The sequence below is a fragment of the Chionomys nivalis genome, chromosome 14 (genome assembly GCF_950005125.1).
Source record: "Chionomys nivalis chromosome 14, mChiNiv1.1, whole genome shotgun sequence".
Classification (NCBI taxonomy): Eukaryota; Metazoa; Chordata; class Mammalia; order Rodentia; family Cricetidae; genus Chionomys; species Chionomys nivalis.
In genome coordinates, this window is record NC_080099.1 from 27,858,085 (window position 1) to 27,879,718 (window position 21,634).

A 21,634-nucleotide genomic window follows, 5' to 3' on the forward strand; every position below is an offset into this window, starting at 1 on the left:
CCTATCTCTTGCACTCTGGTCTATTGGAGAAATACACATTAGCTGTGCTGCTCTGTGCAAAGGTAGAAAAACTGCTCTTCATCTCCAGAGGGCTTCCCGCGTCCTTTGCTCTCTCCTCTCACCTAGTCACTCTTGCTCCCCATCTGAGTCTCCTTTTCACGGATTCATTACATCACCGGTTCCTTCTGAGACAGCTTCCAAAGGAGAGATGCAATTAGAAAGCCAGGAAAGTCCACAGTGTTGAGTGCTGGCCGAACAGAGTGAGGTTAAGTGCGTCAAAAATGCTCATCAAAATAATTCATTTTGTCCAAACTTCGCTTCACAACCTGTGAAAAAACAACACTGAATTTCCCCTGGAATTACTGTGTAATTGCCTCAGTTCCCTGCTCCCTGTCTCGACAGATGCAGCTGATTTGGGGAAAGAGAAGAAGAGACCGTGCCAGGTCTCTGGGTCCTCGGGCTTTGCCCTTCTCCTCTGTTATCCATCCATCATGCGCACATTTCTATGCTTGCCTTCCCTACTGCCTGGCTTCCTCTCGCGAAAATACGGGAACCCTGCGAGCTTGTCAGGATAATGCATGCTTTGCAGCCCATCATTACCGAGTTAGAGGGACCTATATGCTCTGATGGCACGTGAGAAGAAAGCTGTGTTTGCTCGAATAGCAAAAATGGCAGAGAAGCGTCTTTAAACTCTTTTTTGTTTCCTTACTGTTTGAATTCTGAAAGATAAGTTGCTTTTGGGCTGCTCCACTTGGGAGGATGCGTAAGACCCTGTGACAACTGAGGTCAGACTGAGAGAATCAGTGTTGTCCACTCACCGTGTGTCACGGCTTTAGCTTTGGTGGCCGTAGCAACTGGAAGATGGAACAAGTGATGAGGCCCAGAGTTTCGCTGCGATAGTTCACAGGAGACGCTGGCAGTAACCGCATCAGGAGAGGTGTGAGATGGAATGTAGGGACACTCCAGGCTTCAATCTGAGAAGACTCAGTAAAAATCAGAAATTGGGAGATGAAGGGAAAATCCTCACCACCCTAGAAAATCATGTGGCCCTTCCTAATTAACCACCCCCTCCAAAGGCTTGCTGTCTGCACCAAGGCAGCGTGAGAAAAGAAATAGGAGTGAAATGGTTCCTTTATGTTCCTAAACCCCAGAGGTCACTCATTTGTCACAGTACAGTCCCAGCTGCTGTATAAGACACCCGTGTTCATCTGAACACACACCCTGTCAGCAGAAGGGTGTCAAGGTAACAGGACACACCTGCAAGGCTCGTTGTGCAAGATGGAGTGTTTCTTTGCAGAAGGGTACTTCGGGTGTCTTTAAACAAGGCATTTTCATGGAGCTTTACACATTTAACTAGAACTTATAAGCATACCAACTCAGTGGCATGCAGTGGTTTCCCAGAACTGTGTAACCATCGCCACGACCAACTGTAGAACATTTCCATTGTCCCCTCCCCTGAGAGAAGCATCACACATGCAATCCTCCCGCAGCCTCCAGGACGAGTCACTTGGCCCTTTGCCGTTGGCCTCGTTCCCTTGCCACAGTGGTCGTGAGATCCAGCCGTGAATTTCTTGGCCGCAGCTGTGTTCCTCATTGCTGGCTCTTTCTATTCACATTGTCCCCTGGTTATCTCCCGCAGCTGTGGCCTGTGCCACTCTGCTAAGCACTTAATGCTCTCCTGCTCCTGGGCACAAGCACCTCCATGTTAGCAGGTGGAAAACTAGGACTGGGGCGGCAGTAGTCTGCCCTCTTGAAGTTTGGCTTGCTCGCTACCATGGTAAGATGATGAGACCTTGCTCATATTCCTTCTCATTTTGTGGAATTCATTTGTACATTGTTTTTTTTTTTTAATATATTACCTGAGTCCTTGCCATCCTTGGTCAGTGAGCGCTATCCTAAGTTCATTTATCTAATTTACTTGCTTTTTTTATTCTTTGGTCCTATGTCCTACAGAGTTCATTTTTTTAAAAAAACTCACATTTTATGCCTTTCTTTGAGCTTTTAAATTTTTAGGGGATGTGTGGTGCTCAGGGCCTAAGGAGAAATCCAATTCTGAGGCAACCAAACCCTACTGCCCATCTCCAACTCAGCAAACCCCATAGGATCATACTGGACCAGGGAGTGTCTTAAGAAAATGTGGGGAAATACTCTCAGACCCGGCTTCTTATCCTCTCCCTTTTTTCTGGCGGGTCTGAGAATCTGGCAAGCGCTTATGTTCTACCCTTCCCAGCAGCACAAGGAGGCCCCACTGTATGTCATGTGTATCACCACAGTGAGTGACTTGCTGTCTTTGGTGGAGAGTCCACTACTCAGTTGTGTGCACACAGGGCCTCAGCTAGTTACTAATTTGGTTTCCTCTACAGTTGTCTTGGCTTTGCCGTAGGGACACCTCTGGGTATATGTCTCAGGAGTACTGAAGCTCGAGATGTGTCTGCCTCCCAGACGAAGCAGACACTTCCCCAGACAGCAGCTACTCATTCGGTCAGAATCCTCCATGCTCTCTACACACATCAGTCCCTCACCCCCACACGTGAGCTCTCACCCTTACCCCTTAAGAAAATCTTCTCTAGGGGCTGAAAGATGGCTCAGTGGTTAAAAGCACTTGCTTCTCCTAATAGAGGTCCTGAGTTCAGGTCCCAGTACCTGTGTAAGATGGCTCACAGCAACCTGTAACTCTAGGTCCAGGACATCTCATACCCAGTCTGGCCTCTGCCCGCACTCATTTATATATGGTATGCACGTGCACACACACACAACAATAGTCTTAAAAAAAAAAAAAAAAAAAAAAAAAGAATGTCTTCCCTGAAGGTACCTCTGTTTAACAAAGCAGTCTATAGGCACTGAACACCAAAATAAACACCAAATAAAACAAATGCCACCAAAACAAACAGCACTGCCCCCACTTTCTGACAGAGTGCCCCATCTTCACCTGCTATCATAATCTGCACAACCACCCCCATGGAAGATACTCAGAAAGTCTGAGGATGAAGTAAGAACGGGTGACCAGGCAGCAAGAAAGAGACTCTTCAGTCTGTGTGAGGTGCCTAACGAAGAGCTTGTCTGAACTCCTGAGAGGATGAGTGGCGCACCTGATGCAGATGGAGATGTAGAACACAGCCCAAAGCCCTCTTCAGTAGGGACTCCCTTGAAATTGGAGCACAGAGTTATCAGGCAGCATTAGGAGGCACAGCACTGCTCGTTGCCGCAAGAGGAGCCTAGAGAGCCTTCCAGCCCTCTTTGTGCTGGGGCGTGTCCAATGTCAGCAAGCTCAGCCAGATCCTCCTAAATATCTGTGGGTTTTTTTTTTTTATTCTGCACATGTAGCTAGAAAAGTCTACTTTACTATGTTTTATGGAACGAGTCTTATGCTAGTGTGTGTGTTCTGTTCATCTGAATTCTACCCAGAGAAATTCTCTGGTTTGCAAGGTTTGTTTACTTCTTCAGCTGTTATTTATCAAGAGTAAGTTAGGGATTCTCAGGACTAGGAATTGAGCTGAGAACAGGCCCGGTGTGCCCAGTGTCATAAGAGGGTCTATGTGCCAGGACAGAAGGCTCAGGAAGAGAAGGGCACACAAGCAAGATCAATTCTGAAAGTCAGGAACGTCATAAAGGAATTGAAAAGTGCTCGTGGTCCAGAATGGGTAGAGTGGAGGTGTGTGTGGAGATCTGGGGAGTCCTGTGAAAAAGGAGCTGAAAGCCTGGCCATGAGAAAGAAGCGGGGATAGAGGATGCCCAGTAGGTCACTCCAAAGGTTCCAGGGCAGAAAGGGAGAAATACACAGAGCTAGACTGGAGATGCTTATGCTTCCTCATGGGCCCTTTGGCTGTCTGTCAGAGTCTTGTATTTTTTAACTGTATAAGAATAATTACATCAGAATGGGAAGGAAATAAGTTAAAATGTGCTTATCAAAATATTTAAAAGGCAGTGATGCAATGAAAGGCAAATTCTTCTTCATTAATACATCTTATGGCAGACCAAGTAATTATCTTTGAAATAGCAATATTTCAGACTACCTGTGACAGTTGTGATGTGGTATGAAATATCTATGGCTTTGGGGTGACAAGTGCTGCTAATGGCACTGAGATTTTCTGCTTAACTCAACTGTAGTTAGAATTTGTAAAGTTAAAGATGAGATTTTCCCCCATCCGAAACCATGGAACCTGTGAACCTACCATCGACCCCTTGGGTCTGTGTATATAAGTACCAAAATCATGCAAGAATCTTTAGAGAATGTGGGGTTTTAAGCCTGGAAAGTGGCACAGTCTCCCTCCTTATGGAAACAGGCTTCTAGGATACCAGGAATGCAAGAGCATGAAAGAAGATTGCTGCACGGCTCAGAAAAGAAAAGAAAAAGGTGTAACGGGTCTTTCTTTGGACTGCCAGCTTCTGAATAATGACACAGAGGCCTCTTATTAAATATGAAAGCTTGACCCTAGCTTAGGTTTGTTCTCAGCTAGCTCTTAGCACTTAACCCGTTTATATTAATCACATTCCGCCACGTGCCTCGGAACAGTACCTCCAACTTCCTCTGCATCTGGCTGATGAATTCAGCTTCTCAGGTTCTTCCCCCAAGTTCCTCTCTCTCCCTGGAAGTTCTACCTATCCTCTCCTGCCTAGCTATTGGCCACTGAAATCTTTATTAAACTGATCAGAGGGTGCCATAGGAAGGACAAACACATCTTCACATAGTGCAATCATACCCTGTAACAAAAAGGGAACTTGGAAAATGTAACAAATGGCATTAAAAACATTGGTGTAGTGGCCCCTGCCGTCAATCTCAGCACTCAGGAGGCTAAGGCCAACCAATCCTGAGTTTGAAGACAGCCTGCATTAGCAAAGAGTCCGTCCTGGGTCGGGGAGGAAGTAATAGCGCTAGAGAACCGTGAACTCATCCAGGAGATAGGCGTTGCTGATAGACTGGATATGAGCTGGGAGGAGAGGAGGAAATGGAAGGTAGGACTAGGGCCGTTTACACTGGTGCCGCAGCGTGCTGGTGTGGCCCAGTCTGAGCAACGTGTGGGTTCGCTGGGGTGGTGGGTGGTGAGTGTGTTATTCCATCGTCTGCCCTGTGAGATTTGAGCTGCTTCTTCCACATGTGGAGCGGTATAGAGTAAGCTACCACATACAAGCCCGGAGCTCGTAGAGGGGAGCCTGAAGGACGATGCGCGTGCTCTTCAGTGGAGCCTGCTGTTTTCACATCAGGTGGAAACCTGCAAGTTCTGTGTCGTCCCTGCAACAAGGAGGGAGGGCCCTTCATCTCTGCATGAAAGAGCTGCACCTTCTATGCCTACTCAGGAAGACTCCCACCTTTACTCCCTAAGAGGTGAAAGAACTTGATAAAGGTCATAGTGTCGGGGAAACCTACCTGGAACAAATGGACTGTGTCCCACCCCCTCTGCCCAGCTTGCATTTTGTCCCTGTCTAGTGCCTCCTCGATACTATCCACGTGGGAAAGAATAAAAGGTGTGCATTAAGATTTCAGGTAGAGCAAAAACAAGGGGAAAGATGTGCTAAGACCGTGGAGGTTGGAGGCTTCAAGTGCTGGCTCCTCACCCATCTGACCTTGAGGAGGCAACTTGACCTCCTGAGCCCTAACAGTCTGTCCAGAATAGGATAATGACACTAGCCAGCATTATTACATTCAGGAGACCTCTGGCCACGGGAGAAACCCTCAACGCACATTTCTGGTTAAACTAGAGTTGCTTAATTTTTAAATGGATATTTGGTATTGTGGACTTCTCCATTATTTCAAGGTGGTTTCAGAGAGAGAGAGAAAGAAATGTCATCAAATGAATACAAAGGACCTTGAATAATTTTGCTGGGTTTCTCATGCCATTTCATGACTTGTGGTCATTTTCATCTTAGACAAAAGCTTGAATAGAAACTAAATGTTTTTCATCTTACAACAACAACAGAGTAGCTATTTGTCTCAGAAATCAAGTGAGATTTTCTGTAGATGGTTGTCTTTAGTCTAGAAGACTAAAAGCAATGAACTTGATGACTTGGTGTTTGCATGAACCCAATTTAATCAGTCTAATTAGTGCTAACGGATCATCCCCGGTCAGGGATGCCCACAGCTTATTTGCTGCTTCATGTCGTTAAGTGTCTAACATGTCTCAGCACTGCTTCCAGCTCAAGCCATGTATGCATAAATAAGATCAAGGTCCCTGGGGCCAGAGATATGGCTCAGTGGCTCAGAACACCTGCCACTCTTGCAGAGGACCCAGGGTTCAGTTCCCAGCACCCACATGGTGGCTCACAACCATTCATAATTCCAGTTCCAGGGGATCCACCCTCTGGCTCTTTGGGCACCAGGAACACACATGATATGTATACACATATGCAAACAAAAACTCACACTCATAAACTAAAAATGAGCTATTTTGTTTTGTTTCATTGTTTTTGTTTGTTTGTTCACAACATTGCTTCTCTGTGTCGCCCTGGCTGTCCTGGAACTCACTCTATAGACCAGGCTGCAAATTCAGAGATCCACCTGCCTCTGCCTCTTGAATGCTGGGATTAAAAGCATGTGCTGCCAAGGCCTAGCCCCAAAATTAGTATTTTTAAAAACAAAACAAAGCAAAAAAAAAAAAAAAACACAAACTCAATGGTATTTTTGGAGTTTTTTGTTTCATATGACTTCTAGATCTTTGGCTTATATTTTATGGTTTCTGGTTCTATTTTTTTATGGGATTTCCATGACGTGTCTCTACATCTATTCTTGTGGCTCTTTTTTCCTGTTTTTTTTCTTTCTAGTCTAGTTTGTTTTTATTTTGACTTATTTATTTTTATTTTAGATGCCTGTTTGTTTTCTGCTGAAAAAAAGAAGGGGTATAGATTGGGGTGAGGGAGGTGGCGAAGATCTGGGAGGAACTGGAGGATGTAAAACGTTAATCAGAAAATATTGGATGGAAAAATCTATTTTCAATTTTTTAAAAAAGGAAGAAACACTGAGGTATTGCTAGAATAAATACTGGAAATATATTAAGAGAACTAGCCTCTTCCAGAGATGAGCCCCCTGTTGGTTATCCAACACAAAGCGGCCAGCCCTGAAATTGTGTGTGTGTGTGTGTGTGTGTGTGTGTGTAACAATGTGAATGTCTTCAAGGTTTTATTGCAATGAGTAGCAACAAATGGATAAGTAACGAAGGAATGATTGCCCTTCAGACAGTCATTCTTCACCCTGTAGAAAATACGTTAAATGTTCACAAATGTGTATATGTGGTGTTCATGTGTATACGTGTCTGTGCATGTGAACAACATGGGGGGGCACCTGGTGCCTTCATCTATTGCTGTCTGCCTTGCTTGTTCAGAGTCTCTTCACTGAACCTGGAGCTCACTGATTTGCTAGACAAGCTTAAAGTAAGACCCTGGAATTCTCCTATCTCTGCCTCATGCCTCTTCCCTACCCACCAACCTTTAAGGTGACAAGAACACCCATCATGCTCACCTTTTGCATGGACACTGGGGATCCGAACTCAGGTCCACGCACTTGCATAGCAGGCGCTTGGGCTCCTGAACCATCTCCCCAGTCCTGTAAGAAGCATTTTCAATGAGTAAATGAATTACGTCTTAGCTTAGTCTTTGAACTAAGATGTAAATGATAAAGAGTCAACCATTCAGCCGGGCAGTGGTGGCGCACGCCTTTAATCCCAGCACTTGGGAGGCAGAGGCAGGCGGATCTCTGGGAGTTCGAGTTGTAAATCAACAGTGCATGCTCTGTTCTGCATTCTAGATGACAATGACTGTTGTTTTGGACTGGCCAGGGAGGGAGCTAGGAGCTACTGTCTCCAGGCAGGGCATGTAGCGACCCAGACTGATGTGGTAGCAGTGGGGGCGGATTGAAATGCACAGGCCATAGCTGTCCATTTAAGGTGGGGCTGGCAAGACTTCCGGAAGAGCTACTAGAGTCCGGTAAGAGGCAGAAAGGAAACGGCTCCTAAGTGAGGAGGGTAACAGTGTTGTCATTTACTGATAAAGAGAAGATTTGGAAATAAAGGCTCGGGCTGGCTCTGTCAGACAGATGACATTCGGGTGGTCTGTTAGTCATCCCAGCGGCGATGCTGAGTGGGCTGTTGGAAGTGTGCGGCGAGAGCTTTGGAAGGAGGCCAAGTCTTGAGCAATCCTCTGATGTGGGGTGTGCCGCTTCCAGCCTGGCTGCATTGGCAGCTGCCGGGAGCATCTCCTCCACTTCCCTAGAGTCAGGCTTTCTGCTGCTGTGCCATTCCAGCTGACCAGGAGACACACGAACAACCTCTGGGGTCCAGAGATTCAAATACTGGGAGGAGCGTTTTTCTGGTCACGCTCTCTTCTTTATTGCAGACAAATGAAGAAGCATGGTTTTCAGATTTTATCTCCAGTTTTTAAACATACAGTGGACCTGATACTTCCTTTTCATCCCACTGCCTCTACCCCGTGCTGCGGCTTGAGGGACAAATTGATACAGTTCAGCCTAGAATGTATGCACTCCTGAAGTAAGAACAATCCCAATAAGAACACAGGCTGTTCTCCCACATGGGAGTTTATTCCCATGCACCTACATGGCAGTTCACAACTGTGACTCCAGTTCCAGGGGATCTCACATACTCACACAGACATATGCACAGGCAAACACCAATGTACATGAAATATAAATAAAGTTTTAAAAAAAACTATCCAAGAACTGTAAGTCCTGGGTTAATAATTTTGCCAAGGGCCAAGTTAACAAGACACATTCAGACAATATCCCCAAGTGAGTACACTCTGCAACTTTGCCTTCTCTGCTTCAATTCCAGCTCCAGGGCCTTGTGATAATGTCCTTCTCCCAGTTCTTCCCTTTCCATGGTGGCTTCAATTAAGGAGATGTGTGGGGATATCACAAATGATGGGAACTATCAGCCACTAAGAGGGAACTATCGAAACTCCGGTTCGAGTGCCCACACCTACCAGGTGACCTTCCGAGCTTGGGGACTTGAGCTGACTCACTTGCAGTGCTCAGGGCTGAGGGTACTATCTCCTCACGCCCACCCTCCAGTTCAAGACGTAGCGTAGTGATGCTGTAATTCGGCTGAACCCATAGCTGCCCACCTTGCAGGTTCATCGCAGCCAGTGAGGGAGACTGTCACAGGTAGGAGAAGACGGTGCCCACTCTAGATGTCTGCGGCCCTACTCTGCTAATTACCGTTGGCTTTCTCCTCGGTTTGTTTGTGGGTTGAACTTATTTCCAAGAATAGATCAGCATCGTGATTCAGGAACCAGTTAGTGATTAAAATGGGATTTCCATAGAAAAGTAGGCAGCTCTGCCCGCTGCTGGGTATTCCAACAGCCAAGTTTTTGTCTGCTTCATGGGTTGGTTGGTTTGTTCGTTTGTTTGTTTGTTTGTTTGTTTGTTTGTTTGTTTGGACTTTTTGAGACAAGAGCTCCCTCAGGAGCCCCAGCTGACTGCCGCCCGCCTCCCAAATGCTAGATTATAGACATGAGTCATACCTGGATGCCCCATTTTTATATGGTACCTGAGAAAACAGGGCAGGAAGAATGCCCCTGGCAGCCACTGGGGTAGGCCTGCCAGGTGAGAGATGCCAAATGGATTAGTATCCCCCACCCAACCCCTGCACTGACCTCAGTCTTTAAAATGCAGCTAAACACCAAGTGTGAGCTGAGGTGGAAAATTAAGCGGCTCAGCACTGGCCTTCCAGCTGCAGAAGCTATCCATGGTGGCATGGCGCTGCCTCACACTGGGGCAGGCCCATGAGTGGATACCCTTTGTACTGATAAGAACTGTTCAGTTTGAGCCTTCTCTCTCGCCTATGCCTGCTAAGGATGAGGATGCTGTAGAACTGTTACGAGCACACTCATTAGTGCTATACTCCCCGAGACAGAAGCCCAGGGCCCGCTCCAGACACTGCTGTATGGATTATTACATGTCACATAGACGATAATGCTGGTGTTATATAGTAAGGGCTTAGGAAACAAGCTGCTATCATTGGTTCAGGATTAAGTACCCTGTATGCTGCCAGCACTATCCTAGGTACTGCTAATGTAGATGCGGCCCAGCAGGAAAAACAAAGCTGCTTATACCTTCCCTGCCATTTGCTACAGGTTTAGGCGATGAGGCACTGCTGCAGAATTTGCTCAGGTGTATACAGTGGTGGTGCACACCTTTAATCCCAGCACTCAGGAGGCAGAGACAGGCAGATCTCTGTGAGTTCAAGGCTAGCCTGGTCTACAGATGGCAGTCCAGGACAGGCTACAGAGAAACCCTGTCTCAAAAAAAAAAAAAAAAAGCAAAGGCACAGTAATTGAGATCAACCCTTTGCCCGTTATGAATTAGTGCATGATAATATTACAAGATTAATGCCCAGGAATTGGACCCGTTCTGGGTCCAATTAACACAGATCAAAGCCCAGGAAATTGTGTAAAATTTCCGTGATAACATTCTGGGCAGCCAACCATTCATCAACTTGATTTACATCCCCCCACCACCCCCTTGCACACCATAAAATTAGCATGTCTTACTATGTTGAAAAAACCTAGCATACACATGTACTCACACAGAGTTACCATTTGGTGTAAAATAAAAATGTTAATTTGGAAATCAAGGGGCAAAAAGTGGAAGCTAGTTTGAATCCCACCTCTAGCACTCACTAGCTGTCCTAAGCTAGGTTATGATGCCCCTGCTTCATAGATACAGATACAGGGGAGTACTGCAGGCTGTATCTCACAGCTGTGTTGTCAGGACTCCGTGAGGTGATGCACAATAAACACCAGTCCCTAGCCCTGAGCCTACCCCAGCCGTGACTCCATACAGTGTGTTAGTGCTTTGGAGCTGTGCACTAGGTAGACATCTGTCTACCCCACTGTCACTCTCTAATCTCTCCCCCTCTCTCTTTCCCTCTCCTCTGCTTTCCTTCCTTTCTCTTCCCCAATCTCTCCACATATGTGTTTGTGGATATGTATAGGTACAGCTATATGGTCCATGTTCATTTCAGGAAAACAAAATGTACTTCATAAAACTTTAGAGCTACTCATAATATCAGCATTCCACGCCGGGTATAGCTACTGTTTTGTCGAGCATCCCTCTAGTCTTGCCCATGCAATATGCCGTGTTGAAGTAAATGTCAGTTTCTATGTCCGTGTAGTTATATCTACATTCAGAGGACCAGAGTATATGTGCTGTCCAGAAGAAGGTTTTCTACTCAGCAATGTACCACGTTTATAAACAAAAGATGTACGTTATCACTTGACATTACATTTTTTTTTTTGAGACAGTATTTCTCTGTAGCTTTGGAACCTGTCCTGGAAGTACTCTTTTCTTTTAAATATTTATTTATTTATTATGCATACAATATTCTGTCTGCAGGCCAGAAGAGGGCACCAGACCTCATTACAGATGGTTGTGAGCCACCATGTAGTTGCTGGGAATTGAACTCAGGACCTTTGGAAGAGCAGGCAATGCTCTTAACAGCTGAGCCATCTCTCCAGCCCCTGGAAGTACTCTTGTAGACCAGGCTGGCCTCGAACTCACAGAGATCGGCCTGCCTCTGCCTCCCCAGTGCTGGGATTAAAGGAGTGTGCCACCACCGCCTGGTTAACATTATAATTTTAAATAAATCCTATATTTAAATAATTTCATATTGTTAGAAATTTAAACTAATCGAATATTCTATTACAAACTTAATTTAAACTACTTAAATGAATACCTCTGTGTTGGTATATATTGGTCTTTCTCAGCAGCAGATTCCTGCCTCTCTTCTTGCTCAGAGAGGCAGTGACCCATGGGGTTCAAAGAAAGCACATACTTTGCAAAACAGTCCTAAGAACACTTCATCAAAACAGAATCAACAAAGTAAGCAAGTCCTCCCCTAAAGAGTATTGATCAAGTACAATCGGAGACGGACAAAGTGGGTTAGACTTGGGAACAGAAGATCAGAGAACAGTTAAAATATAGGACACAGAGGACTGTGTCTGTCACAGGCTTGTTTCCACTTTTGTGGAAGAAAGGTGGTTGTGAGGATCAAACCAACGGCCTTTGCATACTCGCCTTCGCTCTGCCCCTGAGCTGCACCCTCAGCGCTGTGTGCTTGCTTCACCAGATAAACACGGGGCTAGGGAGATGGTCCTGTGGTTAAAGCACTTGCTGTGTGTACCAGTAAGGACCACGAGTTTGGATCCCTAGGACCTTATAAAACCAGATACAGTATATCTGTAATGCCCTTCCCACCACCCCACCCCCACCCCACCCCGTCATACTCCAGGAAGACGCCAGTCAAGAGACAGGAAAATTCCAGTAGCTCTTGTACTAGCTAGCCTGGTGTGGCCACCAGTGTAAACTAAGAGACCAACACCCACGTCTGTCCTCTGGAGCTCTACACAGGCATCACGGCATGCACACACATGTACTCCCACACACAAAGATAGGTTAGATAAATACATAAATGAAAATCTAACATACTGACTCACAATTATTTCCTTCTATATCCAGACCATCCATTGCACAGGACATTGTCAGAAGCCATATAGATAAGTAAAGTAATAAATTAATGTTAATAAAATATGGCAAGGTAGCCGGGTGGTGATAGCGGATGCCTTTAATCCCAGCTCTCAGAAGGCAGAGGCCAGTGGATCTCTATGAGTTCAAGGCCAGCCTGGTCTACAAGAACCAGTTCCAGGACAGGCTCCAAAGCTACAGAGACACTGTCTCGAAAAAACAAATTTAAAAGAAGAAAGAAAGAAAGAGAGAGAGAGAGAGAGAGAGAGAGAGAGAGAGAGAGAGAGAGAGAGAGAGAGAGAGAGAGAAAAGGACAGCCAGGTGTAGTGGCTCATGAGATACAGAGGTTAGTGGATCTCTGTGAATTGGAGGCCAACCTGGTCTACATAGCAAATTCTGGGCCAACCAGAAATACATAGACCCTCTCTCTAAATAAATAAAACATGTCCAGAGTTCCCCGGTAAAAGAAAGGGAAGGTGCAGCCAAGGAAGCGAGCCAGTCTCAGCACATGAGTAGCGTGTTTACCGGGGGCCGTGTTCCTGTAAACGTGGGTGCAGAGCGGAGTGTACCGACTTCCTGTCTGGGAAAATCCAGCTCGAAAGGGACTGCCCTGCTAAACCTTGGGCACCATTGTTTTAGGTGCCTGAGTAATGTTTGCGATTTAGATTTCCAAACATTTTACTAATAGCATATGTGGGTGACACGGAGAATGGAGAGAGCCCAACGGGTCGTCTCCTCACTGTGGCCTCTGTGTCTCATGGTGCAATCATTTAACCTACTGAGTCTGTGAAATTGGGATAATGATGACCTATTTCTAGTCTCTACTTCTTAGGGGTAGTGCCGGTATTTAGGCAGGAAAATGTTAATTAATGAGAGCTCTTTGAAGCTTCTGGAACGTGTGAGGTGGCATGACAACACACGGCAGGGTTAATATATTTGCACTTGATCATTTGGGTATCTGTGTTAATATTCATAATGTGGGATTCACATTCACAAACAAGCGGACTCCCTGTTTTCTGTGTCCTAACATGAATCCATGGCCGCTTTTGAGCTAGGGTTGACTGCTTCCAGCATCTCACCCAGTTTCCCAGGGAGTGATCACAGGAAGCTGCCATGCTGGGATCCAGGTAAACACAAGGCAGGACCCCTCCCATGCATCATTCTGTGCCTTGTCCTCCTGCCCCTTCTGTTTATTCCTGAGGCTTCTGCCTTCCCTCTGTGCAGCAACTGCGTTTTCTTTCTGTCCTCAGGTATGGCTCTCCCTTCCTTCTCCAGTCAATCCCACTCTCCCTTGTCAACGCATCACAGCTGATAGTCTGCGTCCTGGCCAATTGGGGGTCTCTCCTCAACACCCTGCAGGGCTCTTGTCTGGTACCCTCAAATGGCAGTGCTGAGCATGGGCCAACAGACAGACAATACAGGAACTTGTTTGTTGGTGGGGGACACATGGAAGACAAGTCCACCCTACCCCATCACCTGTCCTACGGTACCTCACTTCTCAGGCCTCATTGGCCTCTTCACTAGGTGGGACAAGTGCGCTAGAGATGTCATTTTCTTAGGGTGTGCATTCATGCTAATCTTAGAGAAACCACTGAGCTTCATTTCTGGTAAACGCTGACTCCAATATGTAAATGCAGAATCACGTTGTGATCCTCAGTCCACTGTGCTGGGGGAGCACTTCCCGTCTGCAGCAGTTGACAAGTATGACAACAGCAGCTCGTATTTCCTTCTCAGTCCTTCACAAGACATCCTCATCCCTGGTCTTCCCACACGCTCCAGCAGCACCAGCAAGGAGAGAGGTGACCCTAAGTGAAGACACTTGGGGTCCGAAAAGCCAGACGAGGGACATGACTGAGTTCATGGAGTGCTGAAGGTCCCCAAGACTGTCCTCAGATGCAGTGATTCAGGGACTTGCAGGACTCAGAAAAGCTGTCACATTCAAGATTATGGTCCATTACATCACAGGGATACAGATTTGGTTTGTTTTTGTTTTTCTTTTTTTTTTTTTTTTGTTTTTGTTTTTGTTTTTGTTTTTCGAGACAGGGTTTCTCTGTAGTTTTGGAGCCTGTCCTGGAACTAGCTCTTGTAGACCAGACTGGCCTCAAACTCACAGATCCGCCTGCCTCTGCCTCCCGAGTGATGGGATTAAAGGTGTGTATCACCACCACTCAGCAGGGATACAGATTTAAAGGAATAGGACAAAGGACCTAGGATACAGTCACAGCTTCCAGATGTCCTTTCCCAGTGATGTCACATGGGTGATGGATGTACTTTTAAAAAAAATAGACACAATCTCATTATGTAACTGAAGATAGCCTTGAACTCATGATCCTTCTGCCTCTTCTTCCCGAGTATTAGGATTATGGAGAGAAGCCACCATACCCCCTCTAAATATGCTTTAATTTTCACAGTAATTTGTACTAATATCTGTAAAACGTTGTCCATCAGGGGAACTCACCTGAGCCTTAGAATGACTGGGTCAGCCACACGGGTGTAGAATACCTGTGAATCTGACCTCCGCCACTGGATTGCAGACCCTCAGAATAAAAATAGGCATGGAATATGTACCACACTATTGATAGAAACTCTCTGATCCTGTGCCCTGAGGCCTCAAGCATGCAAATCAGCCAGGCTATTATAAGAACACAGACTTCCTAAGAGTCAATCCAAAGCCAGTCCTGCAAATAGACTTTTCTTAGGGATTTACAGGAAGGATTTCAGCACCCCAGGCCCGCTGAGCTAACCCTCCTCTGCACACATTCTCAGTTAAGACAGGGAAGCCAAGGCTGAGTGAGTTCAGGCCTCAACTCTTACCCTCTGTATTAGTCAGCTCTCCATCACTGCAAGGAAATCTCTGAAACAGTACCAAAGAGAAAAGTTTGATTCAAGCTCATGGTTCTGAAGGTGCAAGGCCTAGGTTGCCAACCATGTTGAGGCAGCCCATCAGGGTGAGAGCTTGCGCGAGCAAGTGGTCTCATCCTAAGCAGGCGACAGAGTGAAACCCACTCCCATGATCTCCTTCGAGGCAACAATCCTGATAACCTCTGTAGCTGCCTCCCTTTGAGGCGCCACCTCCCAGAGTTCCACAGTACCTAATATCACCAAGACGTCACATTTGAAATTCTGGGGGACGGCAGAGTGACGTTCCCTCTACCTTCACAGGATCATTGCAGTTCCTAACAGTAGCCACTGAACTCTTTTCACTAGAAGCTGTCTGTCATCCTCAGCAAGGGCTTTGCAAACTGTTGCAGCCGTTATTATTCAAGGACAGGCGTGAGAATAAGCCCTCAATGCTTCCTTATCACCTTAGGTGGGTCCAGAGCACAGTCGCCCAGACCCTGAAGCAAAGGCAACTTGAGAGCCCTGTGTGCCCAGCCCTCTCTGCCATGCAATCCCCCCTTACTTTTCTTCCCTGTCTTTTTCCTGGCAGTGGCTCAGAAACCCTGGCCCCCAGCACGAGAAGCGGACTCTGTTTGGAGACATGGTGTGCTTCTTGTTCATAACGCCCCTGGCCACCATCTCGGGCTGGCTGTGCCTGCGGGGCGCCGTGGACCACCTGCACTTTAGTAGCCGGCTGGAGGCCGTTGGACTGATTGCACTCACTGTGGCGCTCTTCACTATTTACCTCTTCTGGACACTAGTGAGTATGGCCCGCCCGCCGCTGGGGTTTGGGTGGCAGCGCCGTCACCACAGGCACAAGCCCCCCTCAGGGCTGCAGCGCCTCTCACCTGCCCGATGGAGAATGGACCTTCAAAGGCTGGCGTGGCGCACCTGTGTGGTTTGGTGGCACTGGGGGGCTGAGAGTAGGAATGAGAAGTATGTACAAGCACACTGGGAGGAAGAGCACAGGAAAGGAGGAAAACCCAGGCTCCCGGCCCTCACCAGTCCTCTCTAGTCTAGTGGACTAGGATTCCCACTGGTATTAGGCGTGGTGCTTGCTTTCTCCAGTTGCTCCTGGCTTTTGCTGGGCCCGTGGTAGGTTAGGAATGATCGCTGCTCTGCAGCCTCCTGCCCAGGTCATGAATCCTGCCTGCTGGCTATTTCCTCCCTGCATCCTGACCCAGTCTAGAGTCTCTGCTGGACGTGGCGCTGCCCTCTGATGATTATCCCGTGTGTTGGGATATTGCCTCTGCTATCCATAAAAGCAGTTGAGCAGACTTTGCTGCCACTGAAGAAAAGCTGTTTTCTTCATAAGTGCCCCTGCTGTGTATGAGGAAGGATTTGTAAGCATCCCCTTTTCCATTCATTTAACTTCATGCAATCTGTTGGTTGCTGGGGCACCAGGTGGAAGTACCCACAAAGTACCCCCTTTGCCCCCTCTTTGTGCTGTCTGGTGAGAACTGAAGGGCTGAAGGGGAGGCCGCCGCCCTCGAGAATGCAAGACTGTGTCCAGAGGCCAGCCAGCCAGCCAGCCAGCCTCCCACTTCCTGGTCTGAGTCTCCTGTGTGGGCTCAGCTGTAATCTGAGCACATCCCGTTGTTATTCAGTAGTATTTCCTGTCAAAAGTGCGCCCTTCCCTTACCCCAGAGCACAGCACTGCTCCACACAGTGTTCCTGGCTCCCCCCACCTCCCTCCCTCTTCCTTCCGCTGTCAATCAGACCCTCTGTTCATTTCCCTATTACTAATCTTGAGCTCTTCCAGCTCCAGTCCTCCCCTCCCACGTTGATGGGGGGGGGGATGTTCAGGCTGTCACGGGATACATTCGAAGAGGGACATGACTTAAGCAGTGGTAAACTGGGTGCATTCTACTGCCAAGAGCTCAGGGAGACTTCTGATTGGTTCAGAAATTTAACTCCCACATAATGAAGCCCCTCCCCAAACTACTTTTTCCTCCTGTAATGGTCCATGTTTTTTGTTTCGTTTTTTTTGTTGTTGTTGTTGTTGTTTTGTTTTGTTTTGTTTTGTTTATGTATCCTGCTTTGCTATAAATCAAACAAGGAAACTGATCCCAAGCTTTCCTCGTGAGGAGAGAACGGTTAGAAATAAGAAATTAAGCCGGGCTGGGGAGATGGCTTAGTGGGTAAAAGTTCATAAATCCAATGGACCTGAATTCAAATCCCCAACACCCATATAGAATGTAGGCATGGTTCTGCATGCCTGTAACCTCAGTGTTGTGGGGGAGGAAGGCAAAGCAGAGCACAGAAGCTTGTTGGCCGATCAGCCTAGCTGAACAGATGAGCTCCTGGTTCAAGAGACCCTAAGGTCAAGGCAGTAATGCTTGGGATAGATTAAGACATCCACGCCTTGCTCTGGCCTCATGCACATCCAGGGCGAGCACATACACACGCGCGCACACACACCACGGGTTGAGCAATCTGACTGCACCCCACTCTGTCAGTTGCACACCTTGTAAAGTCACTTCTCTGACCCACTTCCCCTGGTACCAGGCGGCTGGATCAAAGGAAGTACATAGCAAGCTGCTTTGGAAACAGTAGTTAAGCGTGGGAAGGTTTTTGTTTGCTTGTTATTTTTTATACCATGTTTAGGCTTTCCTGGGTCTGTGATTTTTCATAGAACCATATGTATGATGAAAGGCTGAAGAAAGGTGAAACCCCCATGCTGGGCCTCCAGAGCCAATGGAGATTCTGCAAAGGTGCTCTGTAAACTGCACCTGCCAGACAAAGGAGCAGCTATGGGGAAGAGCAGAGAGAGATGGTGGGTAGTTAGAGAGAACGGGGTGGAGAAGGTATCTTAAGCTAGGCTTTCTAGAATGGTGTATAGCATTTTAGAATGCACTGTGTGGCCCCTGCCTTTAGCATCCGGAGGCCATGTTTAGACCCCAGCAAGTTTCAACATCCACAGCTAAATAACTTACCCTTCCATATTCATCCTTCTTTCCCAGAGAGAAACTTAGGAAAGAATTGCTAACTCTTGGGTTGTGGTTCTTTCTCATAAAGATTAGTACCCTAAGATCTGGTGACAGAAGTCTAAGTATCCCCCACAGGGCAGGGCCAGGGTCATCTTCCTGTGTCTTCTCTGCTCCTCCAACTTCTACCTTCTCCCTGCCCTCCAGAAAATCCAGAGTAGCAAGAGGGAAGGAATGACTCTCCTCTGCCTTGACTGGCATGAGACACACGCACACACACACACACACACGCACGCACGCACGCACGCGCTGTGGAGTCAGCTCAGCAATAGGTTACTGAATATAGAATAATTCCTTCCCAGATAAATGCCGTCCTGAGCGGCGCTGGCAAAGCCGTAATTCAGGCACTGACAGCACTCGGAAAGCGCCCTCCGGCAGCAGCCCATTGTAAACAAGCTGTCAGGCTTAAGGAGACTATGGCTGTGAAAATGTCTCAGATAAACAAACAGGGCATCAGTCCAGGCCTGGCTCCTCAGAGGAGCCCTTCCTGGAAGAGCCTCTCAGCCAGGTGCTGTGCCAAGGAAGAACACTCACACTATAAACCTCCAAGAGCCTCTGATAACTCACGGCCACAAGGACCCTGTCATGATGTGACCTCAGAGGCCTGCCCCAGGCAACCTGCTGTGTTCTAGAAACCCACCACCTTGAAGGCAGGAGGCCAGGCCCTCCAGACTCTCCACTCTCCATGCTTAAAGGGAAGGTACATGAATTTAAGTCTGAGAGCAGACAGACATCTGAGAACTGGGTCCACCGTAGCATGAACACTGGTGAACTGGGTGTCGGCCTTAGACAGGCTGAAGAGTCCAGTGCCGTGGTGCCGGGCATCTCTCCTAAGTCACATTACTGATGCTGCAAGGCCCAACCCAGTGGGTGCAGGACCAAATCCCTGGCTAGACCTTCATCCCATGGCTTGATCATTTAAATTCTGGATGTGGAAGATGCCTCTAGTTCTATATCCTGCCTGCCCATGCTCACTGTGGGACTGGCTCACAACCACAAAGTCTTTGAACTTTTTTTTTGTGGGGGTGGGGGGGTGGGGGTTGACTGTGTTGTGTTTAGTAGTTGAAGGTTTTTGTTGTAGGACCTGGGCTGGTCTTGACTTATGGCTATCCTCATCCCTCAGCCTCTGGAGTTCAGGGATTGCAGGCAGGAGCCAAAGCACCCACATTTTATCAAGCTTTTGCCAGCATAGTTGGCCTAAGCAGGATTTTTTTCTACAGTCAATCTATTCCTTATCAGAGATCTCTTCTGTTCTACAGTCAGACAAGCGAGCTGAGACCACGGGGGGGGGGGGGGGGGGGCGGCACCTCATAACCTGGTCCCATCCGTATGCTTCCCAAGAGATTTGGTTAGGTTTCCCAAAGCCTGCTGGGATGCCACCACAGGCCTTCAGCACTTCAGCTGCCTCCCTCAGAGGGAGGTATGGTGCTAACATCTCCTTCCTTCAGCTGCCTTCCTTCAACCTTCCTGTGGTCAGAGCTCACTGTAAACAGACCCCAGCCAGGAGGTTAGTGTCCTGGGGGGAATAAGAGAATAAACTTTGGAAATCAACCCACAGGCAATAGTAATTAAAAAAAAAAAAAAAAAAAAAAAAAAAAAAAAAAAAAAAGTCCTATTCCCTTTCTTCTCCCTATCCGGAAAACCCAGGAGATAAAGTCTGAATGAGGCTCTTCACTTTCTCTCCCCAGAATCTTTTCAGTTCTTGCCACTTCTCTTTATTTCTGTAAATTAAACTTTCCTTCTCCCCCACTATAACAAAGCACTGTAAGGAGGGGGTGTCTTGATCATCTGGAGAAGGAGCAAATGTTAGCCCCGGGGCCACTGCAGACTTATGGTCTCCTCTGCCTTGTGCTTGACTTCCTTTATTTTCCCTGAGACGTTGTCTTCAAGATGTTCCCATTGATTGAATTTGCCTGCAGACTTTGGTAGTTAGCAGTAATTAAATAGATTAATATAGTCTCATCTGCTTGTCTACACCAGTGAGCTTTGTGTGTGATCACAGAACCTGCTAAGTCCTTACTCCTGCCCTGATGTCCCTAGGATCAGCACCTCTCGGACTCCAGTATCCCTTCAGATCGCCCGGGAATCTTGTTAGGCCTAACGCTGATTCCGATTCCACAGGCCTGGGCGGGGGCCGGGATTCTCCTGCTCTAACAAGCTCCCAGCAGCTGCCTTTGCAGCGGTCCACTACCATACCGCGCTGGCTTAGAGGAAACAGCTCCATCTCTCTTCAGGTTTCCAGTACCTCTCAAAATTATCATCGTCCCTTTCTTCATATTTCTAATCCGTTAAAAAAAGAATCCGAGGTCAAGAACACTGATGTCCATGCAAGACTTCTGGGCCTGTGCCTGTCCACTGCCTGCGTGTTCCCACAGCCACGTCTCCTGTGGCAGACTCCAGTGACTGACTGGTGCTTGCTGACTGGAGATTCCGCTGTCAGCAGTTTGGGGTTCGGGACTTCTCGGGTTGCTAACCCTTCTTTAGTACTTGCTTGTGTTCCTCGTCTTTCCTGCACTTGGCCCTGAGCAGCAGGCTTCCCACCTGCCTTCCAAGTTCCAGGGAAGCACCAACAGCAACACTGTAGAATAGATACAAGAGAATGGGGGGCGGGGGAATGAATCTTTGTGAGTTCGAGGCCATCCTGGTCTACAGAATGAGTTCCAGAACAACAGAGAATCCCTGACTCAGCAAGCAAACAAACAAACAAACAAAAAAGATGGATGCACTGCAGCATGGTCAGGACGTTTTGGAAGCAGTACATCTGTGAGAGCTGGAAGCTTATATTTTCACAACTAAACCTCCCTGGTGCTCAGCGTGGGCATCTGCTCCTCACCTCAAGATGTTCAATGGTGGCCTTCGATTTCAGGGTCCTGATGTGGAGCTTTTTTGGTCAGAGTTTCTACTTTCTTTTATTTTTAGAGAAACTGTACTCAAACCATCAGATCAGGCCACTCTGTGGACCCTTCCTAGGGTCTCAGAACTCCCCCAACCCAAGACTATTCAACAGTGAATTGTCACTCTGAGCTCAGGGCACAAACCGAGGGATCTGGATGCACTCAAACTGAAACCTCCCCAGTTTGGTGTTTTGTTTTATTTTGTTTTACATTCATTTATTTGTCTTCTGGGGGAGGGGGAAGTCTATTCGCTCCTGCCACCACAGAGGTCCCAAGAGTTCAAGTCCTCAGGCTTTGTGGTAACTTCCTTGTCTGTTGGAGCCATCTCCCAGTCCTCACCCCCAATTTTAGAAGTATGTCTCCAACTGGGCTTGGTGGCACACACATTTTGCCAGCATTTGGGAGTA

At 47.3% G+C, this 21,634-nt stretch overlaps 1 protein-coding gene across 2 annotated transcripts in view; it reads left to right on the forward strand.

The window, feature by feature from the left end:
• Marchf3 (membrane associated ring-CH-type finger 3) overlaps positions 1 to 21,634 on the forward strand; it is a 142,741-nt gene that overhangs the window by 119,262 nt on the left and 1,845 nt on the right. Inside the window, exon 4 of one of the 2 annotated variants that reach the window (XM_057788729.1) lies at positions 15,897 to 16,106. The exons of the other annotated variant lie outside the window; for it this stretch is intronic. Within the exon in view, the coding sequence (XP_057644712.1) occupies positions 15,897 to 16,106 (210 nt within the window). The remainder of the gene's footprint in view (positions 1 to 15,896; positions 16,107 to 21,634) is intronic. 2 annotated transcript variants of the gene reach the window in all.